The sequence below is a fragment of the Procambarus clarkii genome, chromosome 94 (genome assembly GCF_040958095.1).
Source record: "Procambarus clarkii isolate CNS0578487 chromosome 94, FALCON_Pclarkii_2.0, whole genome shotgun sequence".
In the NCBI taxonomy this organism is placed as follows: domain Eukaryota; kingdom Metazoa; phylum Arthropoda; class Malacostraca; order Decapoda; family Cambaridae; genus Procambarus; species Procambarus clarkii.
Genome location: NC_091243.1, coordinates 13,448,293 through 13,460,899, shown reverse-complemented (window position 1 = coordinate 13,460,899; position 12,607 = coordinate 13,448,293). Strand labels below are relative to the sequence as shown.

General features: G+C 37.8%; 1 protein-coding gene across 4 annotated transcripts in view; it reads right to left on the bottom strand.

Moving 5' to 3' along the window:
- Window positions 1-12,212, bottom strand: part of LOC123747434 (F-box/WD repeat-containing protein 7) — a 34,844-nt gene extending 22,632 nt beyond the window's left edge. The window contains exons 1-9 of one of the 4 annotated variants that reach the window (XM_045729660.2): window positions 12,136-12,212; window positions 9,588-9,712; window positions 7,933-8,100; window positions 6,519-6,744; window positions 6,150-6,325; window positions 5,211-5,349; window positions 4,116-4,262; window positions 3,817-3,942; window positions 1,868-1,957 (exon numbers count right to left, since the gene is read on the bottom strand). In XM_045729660.2, coding sequence (XP_045585616.1) covers window positions 1,868-1,957; window positions 3,817-3,942; window positions 4,116-4,262; window positions 5,211-5,349; window positions 6,150-6,325; window positions 6,519-6,744; window positions 7,933-8,100; window positions 9,588-9,610 — 1,095 coding nt within the window. In that variant the 5' untranslated portion in view covers window positions 9,611-9,712; window positions 12,136-12,212. Of the gene's footprint in view, window positions 1-1,867; window positions 1,958-3,816; window positions 3,943-4,115; window positions 4,263-5,210; window positions 5,350-6,149; window positions 6,326-6,518; window positions 6,745-7,932; window positions 8,101-9,587; window positions 9,713-10,878; window positions 12,025-12,047 lie in introns of those variants that run through there. The other 3 variants (XM_045729661.2, XM_069320008.1, XM_045729659.2) reach the window with 3 other exon arrangements.
- Window positions 12,213-12,607: the final 395 nt, after the last annotated feature.

The following is a 12,607-nucleotide window of genomic DNA, read 5'->3' as shown; positions in this document are numbered from 1 at the left end:
GTTCACCTTTACAAAACAGATTTTCAGGACCCTACTGCGTCAAAGAGTGCAGGAATAATAATAATTATGTGATAGAGACTCCTGATAGGCGGCGGAAGACCCAGCTGTGCCACGTCAACCTCCTGAAGCAATATAATGGTACTCCTCCCACTGTCTTGACTAATTATTCCACATTCACAGAACCCTACATCCACAGTGAGACCTTCCCAGCTTCTCCTCCCGAAAGCACTGACAAGGAGTCGGCGCTTTCTAATTCCAAAATCCTTAATGATCTTCCCAAATGCTTTCAGGATAATACTCGTGCTCCTATGCCCTCTTCTAATTCCACTCTCACCTCGTCAGATAAGCCCTACATCCTCCATGTCGACGCCAATGGTACCGACGATGGTGGTGTCGTGATGCAGCAACGAGGCGAGAAGAATACACCTGTCAGCGACTACTGCTACAAGGAACGACGGAACAATTGGCAAGGAGCTACTCTTCCTCATCCTGAAGCTTCAGCACTTCACTCCACACCTGAAAAGTGCTCGGTCCACCATCAATACGGACCACACCACCCTACACCTCCTGCAGCACGCCCACTTCTCATCTCAACGTCTTCTACTATGGGCTTGCTAACTGCAGAAATTCAACCTGGAGACACGCTATACCAAGAGTCTGACAACATCTTAGCCCATGATCTCTCCAGAGTTTATGAAGTAGAAGCAACTCCATCCATTACTCCACCACATAACGACGTACTTCTTCCAGAACCGCAGGCTTCGGGGGAGAGTTGTGACGATAATCTCCTTCAAGAGATTGAGCCTGCTCTTCCCTCCAAAATTACGTCTTCACAATTATATAAAAAGACTATGGAAGAAATGTCCAACAACGACAACAACACCAGCACCAGCAAGGCTTGCCAGGGTGAGCAGAAACGTATGCAACCAGCCACCTGTTCGAACTCCAACCACCAAACTACCCGTTGATCGCTACGGCTCCGCTGATTGGTCGCCGGTCTGGCTGCACCTGCACTCGCCCCCAATACTACCTGATGTCTGGGGTCGCCCCAACATCAGTCCTCAGAATGTTCCGTGCTTTCGTAGCCAGCACTCCTCCCAGCTAGACTCTAGAGTGTACTGAGAGAGGTGGTGGCTTTAAGCCAATATTCCAGCACCTCCCACTTAACTTTTGTGTTGCACTTCTTATTATTTTGCCTTAACGTAACTTTCATTGTGTCATTTAAGTATTCTTATTATTTTGATTCATTGATTTTATTATACATATTTGTTTGTGCATTATTTTCATGTTTTGATTTATTTAACGTAATTAAAATTTCATTGTTAAAGTTTTACTTGTGTTTTGTGTGTCTTCTCCTTACCTTACCACAGACGAAGTTCCAGTTTTTCTATTTTTTTTTATAACTATGTGACGAGGCCATACCCCTAGCCTTAAACAGCCGAACACCAACGCGTTACCGTCACAGGGTACTTTAAATCCACTAAAGCAACTCACTGTGCATGCAGGTGTTGACAGCATTGCCACTGAAGTGTGTTAATTGTGACGGGTTGTGGATTTACCTGCATCATAAAATGCATACATAGTTCCTTTGATTTATTTGATCATGACAATATCAATGATATTCACAGGAACCCAAGAACTCATAAATTTGGTAATGAAAACACTTATCTAAAACCAAGTACTGTATAGCTGATTCTAGTTAACACTGAATAAAGATTTTAATCAATTCTGAATTAACATTTGTTATCTTTTGGTTTAGCTTGAACACCGAAGAACAACAAAACCATATAAAATATGGCTAATTACAGTACTTGGTAATACTATAAATTAACAAGTGAAGGGACAACAGGACCCACGGGCAAGTTACCTGAAGACACCGGACAGTTGAAGAGTGCCCAATCATTGTGACCTTGCAGTTAATTGATGACCATTGACTGGTTTCTTCTACATCCCAAACCTGAGAATCATTAATGGATAATACAATTTAATTTAAATATTTATTAGTTAATGTTATGAAATGAGAACCTATCCATATAATTAAAATTATACAAAATATTATTTTATATAATACCAATGCCAATATAACATAATATTTACTTTGCTATTATAGATTTCTATCAACCCAGTTTCTTATTTTCCTAGAGTGGGTGGCACTTGCTCACAAATGATGGAAGCATCACATTTATAAGAGTCCAGACTATTAAGTGGTATCTATACTCTCAACCTTCCACACTCAATAGTATGAGGGCAATCTAACACCAACTTACTAGGACAAGTCATCCTCACCAGTACCAGTCATATCATGGGCCTAGATTTCTATAATTATCATCATTTCCTTCTGTAGTGTGGATGCTGAGAGGAATTTGCCCATAGTAATATTGGAAAAGAAGGATAAAGTTATTAAAGAATTTTAAATGTGACACTTGTCCACAGAAAATATGGTTTCCCATAGGTGGTGACAGGAAGCCTGTTAGGATTATTAAGGTCCCCCTAGACCAACGTTCCTCAAGATACAATCCATAACAGTTGTGGAATTCCCAAGTTCCTATTTACAGCTAGCAAAACAAAGGTCATCAAAGCACACAATCTCTCCCCATCATGATAATATAGTGCTACAAAGGAGTTGAATTCACCTCAATATTTTGTAAATACATTAAGTTTTTAAAATCCCCCCCCTACTTAACACTTTCAGCCTCCCGGCGAATGTAAAAAAAACAACCGTATGTGCTCCCGGCGTTTTGCCGCGTAAGCGTAAAAACAAAAATGTGTATACTCTTTTTACTCTCCTGACCTTAGTTCTTGAGCTACGTATTTCATTTTGGTACCAACGTGTTCGCAATAAAATTCTCTAGAAGAACATCAGTAAAAAAGTCACTAAACGTATAGGGATACCAGCACCAAATAAATAACTACGAAGATGACTCGCCGTGAGCGCCCAACAGCAACAAAATGTTTTTACTCTTGGGATTGTTATCACCTCCACACTTGTCCTACAGCGTTAATTTTGGTATCAATGGACTCGCAATGAAATTCCCAACACGGTGATATGAATATAAGCGTAGAATAATGATTGCGGCCCGCCCGCAAGAGTGTGGGAAGTGGTGAAATTGTTACCCGGTATCGGTGACGGGACGACGCACGGCGCTTTGAAAGTTTATACTTATTTCACTCTCATGACATTATTATTCTATGTACGTCATTCATTTTTGTGTCAATGTGTTCACAATAGAATGTTCTATGAGCCCGTAGGTAAAAAAAGATCAACAAAGCGTAAGATAGAATAGCGCCAAATATAAAACAACGCTGGAACATATCAGTGAAAGTCAAACGCACACTAAATGTTTTTACTTTTGTTATGTTTGTGAACCTTTCATGAACTTATTGTACCATGCAGCCTATTGGTGAGAAAGAGAGCCTCATGGCGCGCAGTTTGAAACAAACCCAAAGTAAATCGGATAAAAATTGAATTTTATACAAATATTTTAAAAGAGGACATAACTTTATGTCCACTATGCGGGAGCGGGTAGGCGAAACAGGATGCCGCGAGGAGTCCTCATCCTCAGAAAGTGTTAATACTACATGGCCTATTAAAGCTACAAAATTTAATTAAGAACATAATACTCAAAAACATGGCAATCACCTGCAAAGCCAGGGAGATTGCCTGGCTTTGCCAAATCATTTCAGTCCAGGGTGCAAGTAATCATGCACAGATGCGTGTAGTGACTTGTGTAAATTTAAATATGTTAAAAGATAGTGTGATAAAGACACTAGTATATTACAGGCATATAGACTAAAAAATATATAACTATAGTGTACCTTTATTGTAGCATCAGCCGAGCCACTAACAAGTCGATTACCGGCCAAGTGAAGACAGCGGACCATGCCCGAGTGACCCACTAATGTCTGCACTGACCATCGCGAATTAGTCCGCATGTTCCACACCTACAGGAAAAATATCAACATTATACTGGTTATAATACTCAAACACATAAAAATGCAAAGGTAGATTCAATGTAACGATGAATTTGATAAGCATTGTTTATTTTGACAAAACTTCAGAATAACAGTACGTAGTCTTTAAATATAATTTATTATATAAAATATTCAAGTCTTACCTTTATGGTGTTATCATGAGAACCAGAAACTATTCGATGATCATCAAACTGCACACAAGAAACACCCTCTGTGTGACCTTCAAATGTTCGCACATGGCAGTGCGCTCCCATCCAATTACGATGGAGTCGATAACGCTCTACAAATACCTGCATTAATACAAAGAAAGTAATAGATTGAAACTTACCAACTATGAACATAAAATACCCAAGAAAAGTTTGAAAAAAAAAAAAAATTGATATCTTATCATTGCAGCTTCTGTATTTACCTAGTGTTCTACCTTTTCATAAGAGCACAACCAAACAATATGAACTGTGACAATGCTGTCTAAGCTCACTTATCCACACTATATAGGAAGGACTCCTCACCGGATGAGAATTCTTATCGAGAAAGACCAAAAATGACCGTATTTAAAATTTTTCGTACCACAACCAACAATATTTGAATTTCCACAAACACTATACAGTACAGTATACAGCATATAAAATTTAATTTAAAACAAACGGCAACTTGTTGTAGTGTGTTCTTGTTTGATACTGTAGATCATGAAATGTGTAGTTCTTGACAATTTATGTAACCTAATCTTCAGTTATCCAGATTTCTGTCCAGATATGAAGTTTTGCCAGAAAATTATCTGGACACAATTTTGGCCAGATAACCCAAATATTCAGTTGAGTGGGCTTCAGATAACTGATCATACAGTACTGTATACTCTACAAACGTATTTGAAAGGCTTTATGATCAATTACATAACTAAATTGCACTATATTTTACTTGCAAGATATTTCCACCCACATTAAATAAGTTCAGTGCTCTGATGTATGAACTTGTAATCCTGTGAATATGGCAACAAAAAGTAAGATAACATTTTAGTACCATGTCATGTGCCTACATAATCATAAGGCCAATGTCATGTCATAGCATATAGTACTGTATATTGGAAGAAAGTCCAATTCACATGAACTGCCATACACATACCTAACCAAATTGCTTATAATTAATGTTTTCTCCAAAATGAGTTCATTTTGGAGAATGAAGCAAGGGACAATCCCTAAAAATACCATGCTTAAGTTTACAGTAAAACTTGGATAAATTACCTGTTTCCAGTCTACTGAACCATCCTTATGTAGGCAACGTGTTAACTGCTTATTGTGAGAAGAAAGGGAAAGTTGCCATTCACGATGAAACGAGAGATTCCGCCATAAACAGTCTCGCGAGGCCAAATTATACCAGGCTCTGAAAAACATGTTTTATTGTTATACGAAAGGCCAAATTATGTCAGGTTCTAAAAATTAGGTTTCTTTGTTTGTAGTGTCTAAAGCATCCAAAATTAAATATTCAGCAATCATTAGAGTTATCCCAGCTTTCATACAATAGTATATTACAATACAAAGTTTTCATGAAACAGCCTTAAACATCATATAGCAGTCTCTAACTCAACACTTACCTTTCCTCTTACTGATCTGGCCTAAAAAATGCAAAGGATAAGAAACTAATCCCAGAAAGTCTGAAAGTTTTGGTTGCCTTAAAAAAATTGAGAATTGAGTGAAACAAAATGACTTTCTAAACAGAGGGGTGTTCAGGTATCTTACGGACTTCTTTCATTTGCTTGTAAGGTGTTCTGCCTTAGTATTGGATTGATCACTGATCTTCATGTGCTTCCTGTATCATAGATTAGCAAGGAAAAGATTGCTCTGGCCTTTGTCCTTGGAAGACAATGAGTAACAAAAACTTGGTGTTGGCTAGTCTGTCCTTGCATCTAGTGAATGTTCAAGCAGCTAGTGAATAAACTCAGGAATGTTACCGAGGGAGTTGTCCAAAAATGTTTTTAAGAGCTGATATACAGCATTACTTTAACTAGCCATACTAGAAAGCAGAAAACACTTATGTTGCTGACCAATTATTGAGACTATTTAAAGATTGTAATGTTGTGCTTGACTCTGGGCTCCTCTCCCCCAGCCTGACTCTGGGCTCCTAAATCAATACAAATAAACATGAACAAAAGACGAACATTTGTGGAAATACAAAATTCTTACTTGCACACTTGTGATGCTTGAGCCAAGGAAACTGGGTCAAGATAGGAAAATATAGTGAGAGCAAGACCAGGTGGGAGCCAACCAATAGGGTCTTGACAATTGGGCGGACATCCGTGGTGCAGCCGACCTCCAATGGCAACCGAGAGGAGATGCAGCTGGCTTGGACCAATGTGTTCCTAAAAATTAATTGCTTGAATGTAATAAAGAAATAATGCAATACATGAGGGGTAAGAGAGAGAAGAGGGGGAAGAGACTCGGGCACAGTCGGGTATCACAAAGTAATAAACAAAAATTTAAACTATAGAATAAGTTACCTCTTCTGGGAACCTAATTACTATATTTCTTTTAACGTTATTAACAAATACTTACCAGCAATTCTGCTAAAACACGGTTCTTCTGCTCATCTGTAAAGCTGTTGAACCACTGTCTCATAAGCGTGAACTGTTGTTTAAATTCTGAGGGGGAGATGGGTGGTATGGATGGACTATTTGAGCAATCTCTTCCCAGTGCACGCCACCCACCCATGAGGTGGGTCTTGTAGCGGTGCGGAAGACTATATGATTTTCTGGGCAATTCATCCCAGCAACCCATTGCACTGCAAATAAGTTTAGATATATTTTATCTTGGGAAAAATAAATAAATTAATAATATAATACATAAATAATAAATAAATGTTTATTCAGGTAAAAGTACATACATACAAGATGAGTTACACACAGAATGTTGGATTACTAGATAGAGCTAGTATATACTATGCCTAAAGCCACTAACACACACACACACACACACACAGTGTTTCGGGCAAGGAAAGGCATAAATGAACAATGCCTTTATTGAGCAACATGCCAGATACACAAGATGTACTGTACTTTGTCTAAATGTATGTATTATAAGAAAAAGGTCGACATACTTGTGTGTCCAAACCATTTCCACCTGCACATAAATTTAAATTTGATAAAATTGTACCTCAAACATCAAAAGTACATATGCCAAGAATGACACACTAGGAAACCAATCCCATACAGTGAAGTAACATTTATAGTGGAATCTTTCTGGCATTATGCTAGGTCACAAATGTATGATTGACCTAATCAACATCTTTTTGAGTATACAGTATCATCATTATTTTGCTTCCTATTTTCACGGGGTGGGAGGCTTCAGTTTGGAGAAAACGTGGGAGCAATATAGAGAAAAGAAGTTTTGGATATTTTAACCCCTTTGGCTATGACAAATTTTTAAGCCATTCCTCTGAGGAGAAAAAATGCACTCTATAATATAAATTGTGAAAATTCACATTTCTAGTAAGGAAAAGACCTGCTCTTTCCAGCTGTAATATTAAAAAAGTTTCATGGTGAAAATGAATGGGGCAAAATTCATACCTACCATAGGCAACTAAGTTTACCTTAGTGGTGTGATATTCTGGCCGAGACAAGGAAGCTTATGAAATAGCGATCTGCATATATGTGGTTTAACATTCAGAAGCCATGAACCATGGTAGTTTTACTTTTGAGTCTTATGGGGGTGTGAGCACTATCCAATACACATTTACTAGTCTTCTCTCACATAGAACAGTATGAGAGAAGCTCAAGCTCAACCCGCACAAGCACAACTAGGAGTTTTTATAAACAAAACATTCAACTAGTCTACATATATATAGTTAGTATTTTCTACCAGAAGAATAACATTACAGTATATGTATAATATCTGGATCACAACATTAATTCAATGTAGATACTGCACAACTCATCTATACATGACAGCACAGCATTCATAAGTAACTTACCCAGCATGGTTTCTGTTGACAGCTGTTTCCTTATTGAGATTTCTGTCATAGGTGCCATTAACAATAGCATCATTGACAGTCTCGGGGAGGAATGAAGCAAGGGACAAGTCTGAGACCGACAGACTACGGGTATGACTCCCACTTCTTGCCAGCTGATGATTACTCACACTAAAATATATACAAACAAGCTTACAAAACAGGAAAATTATTACTTTTCATAAGAAAGAGAATGCTCTTGGCCTACAGAATTACTTTGTCTTAAACATTTCTTATTTCAATGTTGTAAGAAATATAAAAATCATTTCCTGCAGCTCTATATGCATATGTAAGGCAAACAATGAGATGTACTCTCCATACTCTACATTATATAATCTTTGATATTTATAGTAGAAATCAAGCATTGAATGTAAAGAAATGATTTTTTCTGGTCAGCCATCAGTAGCTCCATGGAGCTGATGCACTGCTCAAGCCAAGCCTTAAGAATTTCCCCAGGTCTCTAAGACCAACACTGACCTAATGGGAGCCATGACTAGAATCAGGCTCTATCAGGTGAGAGAAGATTGGAGATCACAGCTCAACAAAAAAACGTCAATCCTTAAAAAAAAAAAAAGAATGGACCATTTTGTTATCAGTAAAAATATAACAGGTGTTCAGTCAAGTCACTGAAACTTGAAAAAAGAAACAACTGCAAAAGCTAAGCCAGAAAATGTTTGCAATAAGGGACAGGCTGCTGCAATATCAGCCTGGGATGGGATGGCAACTTTAGCGGAATCATTGAAAGAACCAGTTAGCGGGACTTTAAATTGCCTCGAGACCTGGAGGTTTCGGTATGAACCTCCAGGTCATTGGAGGTTTTCTATCTCACTGAATCGGTGTGAACCAATAAGATAGAGAGAGGACACAAAAATGAAATGGAATATTGTAAACTGAATGTAAAAGATTTTGCTAAAAACATTAGAGGCAGATTCAGGCATAAAGATAACACTCTATGGGTACAGTACAGTATATAGTAAGTGCTTGAGAATTCTGATAACCCTCTTTTTGTAGTGTATCTTTGGGTAGTAGTTTGTTTTCCTTCATCTATTTTTCTGGAAGATTTTTCTCGATTTTGGGTCAACCTCTCTGTACGTTCCCCCCCCCCCCTCACTTTGTGGAGAGGGCCAGATTCTAGTCCTGGTTCCAAGTAGATCAGTGTCATTCTGGGAATTTGGTACACTTAAGGCTTGGATACACCTGTGCATGAGCATCCCAGATTAAGAGGATTATTCCATGACAATGGGATACTTGTGTAGAAATTCCTAAACAGTTATGTTTCCTCATCATTAAGATATTAAACATGGTCCCCTGTCCCTTCATCTGATGATTTTTAAAACATCTTTATTATCTACCATTAAGTATCTACATGGCCTAATAACAATAAAGATCTTTTTCCAACACCATACTTGAGTTTTAAAAACTTTCATAAACAACAGCAAAGTTATCCAAATACTGGAAGGACATTGTAAATTTTTAAGATCAATAAACTAATGAAAACTATAATGTATCTTCATGGGCGATACCTAAAAACAAAATACAGTTTTACACATATGGAATAGGATATAAAACAATAAATTAGTAGGTTACATAAAATATAAGCAATCAGAGATTCCATTCACCTGAAGTCTGGTGAGAGGTCCATGGGGGACACAGGGATGTAAACACACCATCACTAAAGCATAGGAAGATGCTGGTATGACAGGAGACACACTCTCCCACTCTCCTTTACACCCATTATCAACTCCTGCAAATTTCACATAACATTGTTTCATGAACATAAGATTTACAAAAATATGACCATAATAAAACTTTAAGGTATACTGTACTTGCTTTACAAGTATTTTGCATCTTAAATACTTTATAAGCTAAATGCATTTCATATCAAAGTGCTTGATTGTTTCTGTAATAAAAATTCATTTACCTAGCTATATCTTATCAGTGATAAAGTAAATATATGATAATTTAAGCATACTGTTGAAAAGCAAATGTGCAATAGGTACTCAGAGAGAACTCTATCAACATCAGAGACCAGAGACTGTTCAATACGCTTCCACTACACATAAGGAGCACAACTGGCTCCTTATGTGTTTTATATTACATTTATATAAAACAAAAATGTGATTTTATATTACTTTTCACATGAAAGTAAAAAATGTGTAAGCAAAACCAAAACGAATACCGAATAAATACAAATAAATACGAAACGAATAAATATATAATATATAATGTACACACACAGAGTAAAGATCTGTACATATTGTACATTGGTCATGGTAATTGCTACATTTATCATTTGATGATGAAGATGGGGTATCAGGAGCTGAAGTCCATCTGACTCCAAACTATTTTGTGGTCTTTCATGAGTACTTTGGAGAAAGTACCAAAAAAAAAAAAAAAAAAAATGAAACTGGGGGGTGGGTGCGCTGCAAAGCTTTGAACTCGATACATAAAAATGGTGAAAATTATGTGTTTGTTTATCTGAGCCAAGTGCTGTGGTGATTAGATGTAGCTGCCATACAGTGTGAATAATGAGAGACATTGCGATTAACTCAAACCAGTTTTTTCCATGAATGATATGCACTGTGTGAAGTGACAAAGAGTTGGCAGAGTTTATTGTATGAACTGCTTCACATCTACCATCACTCTTTGATGGTAAGTCAAACCAGAAGGGTACGAAATCAACTCTTGTTCATCTTCTGGATACATTTCTATCAAGTGATTTGTCTGGTGTCCTCAAAGCAACGTAATTGATGGCTGACACCTTTTACACAGAGTTGTATGGTTACTTCCAGCAACCTACAGAACAGCATGCGAGCAATATGTTGCTTACACCTTGGAACAATATGGAAAATGCAACGTTGTTTTTGATGGATATGGAGGAGGCCCCAGCAAGAGATGTTGAACACTTACGGAGAAGAAATTAAAAATCATCACTTGAGGGAATGCTGCAGACGATGTTGGTTTCCATATCTCAGTATGATTTTGTATCAACGGGTCAGGATAAGGATTTGGAATGGGACAGGGGGAAGGAGGGAGGAATGATGCCCAACCAATTGGACAGTCAGGGATTGAACGCCGACTTCCAGGAAGCGAGACAGTCGCTCTACCATCCAGCCCAAGTGATATGAAAGGGAGAGCAGATTGCATATACAGCAGTCAACATTTACAGAACCAATTAGGAAACATGAAAGAGTACATGTTGTTCTTCCATGCATTCAGTCTATAGTATAGAAAATAACTACAGTATGTGGAGCAACACTTGGCAAATGAAAATGCGAATAAATGCCACATTATGGATTGTGGAATACAAGAAAAAGAGGACACACACAACCTACAAATTATGCAAAAAAGCTTTAAAGAATTCTAATAAAGGAAGAGAGTTCTGGGGGAAGTTCCGGATAAAAAAAAAAAACTGTCACGAGAAGATCACAAAGAACATTTGCGATGAGCATATGCTACAGCTTTCAACTCTTGAATCACTTTTAAATACATGGATGGCAAAATATTAAAGAAATTGCTCATGACCTTTGTGAGACCAAAGTTGGAATATGCAGCAGTTGTATGGTGCCCATATCTCAAGAAGCACATCATTAAATTATAAAGGTAAAAAAAGACATGCAACTAAATGGCTTCCAATACACAAGAGCTATGGGGAGGGGTTAGAAGCGGGGTTAGTTAAATATTCCCAAGAAGACAAAAGTGACATGACCACTACGTACAAAATAGTAACAGGAATTGACAAAATTGACAAAGAAGAATTTTTGAAAAAGTTCAACTTCAAGAACCAGAGGACACAGGTTCAAGCTAAAGAAATAAACTTGCTGAAAAGACATTAGTAAGTTCAATTTTGCATTGGTAGACGGTTAGAACAAGTCAAGTTGGAGGCCAAAACCGTCAGTAGTTTCAAAGCATTATAGAACAAAGAGTACTGGGAAGACGAGACACCACGAGCATAGCTCTCATCTTGTATCTACACTCTGGTAATTACACCAAGCACAGATATACCAATTTTTCGTTGTGTGAAAAACCTAATTAAAAAAATTCTCGACTTGCACTATCCGGCGAATGACAACGCTCACACATTATAACGTTGTAGCGTTAAACAAGGCATGGTGGGTGAGGCCCCCGAGGGCGGGGAGGTGCCCTGGGTGACACCTGGCTACATACTGTGGCTGCGTGAGAGGGGAACCAAGAAGAACAAGTGTCATCGCTCAAAGATGTTCCGCACGTTTGTTTACCTCTGACGTCAACGCCCTCACCCCCTGGCGGCCCGCACCGGAACTACTCCCGCGGGAGTTTTGACTATTTTTTATTTATTTATTTATATTTATGCAAGAAATTGAAATAAGTTTATTGATGTAAAATACACACAAAGGGATGAGGTAGCTCAAGCTATTCTCACCCCGTTTATACAAGAAGGTACATTGGGTTTGTGAGAATACATAGCACAGTACAGTATTTACTCTCTTGTAAAGCCACTAGTACGCGCAGCGTTTCGGGCAGGTCCTTAATCTAACAGATAATTTTAAGTAGGTAAATTCTATCAGAATTAATAAAATGATAACAAATACATTGCAGGAAAAAAATGAGATGAGAGAGATTAATAAGAGTATTAAAGCACATTGGTATATTAAAGCTC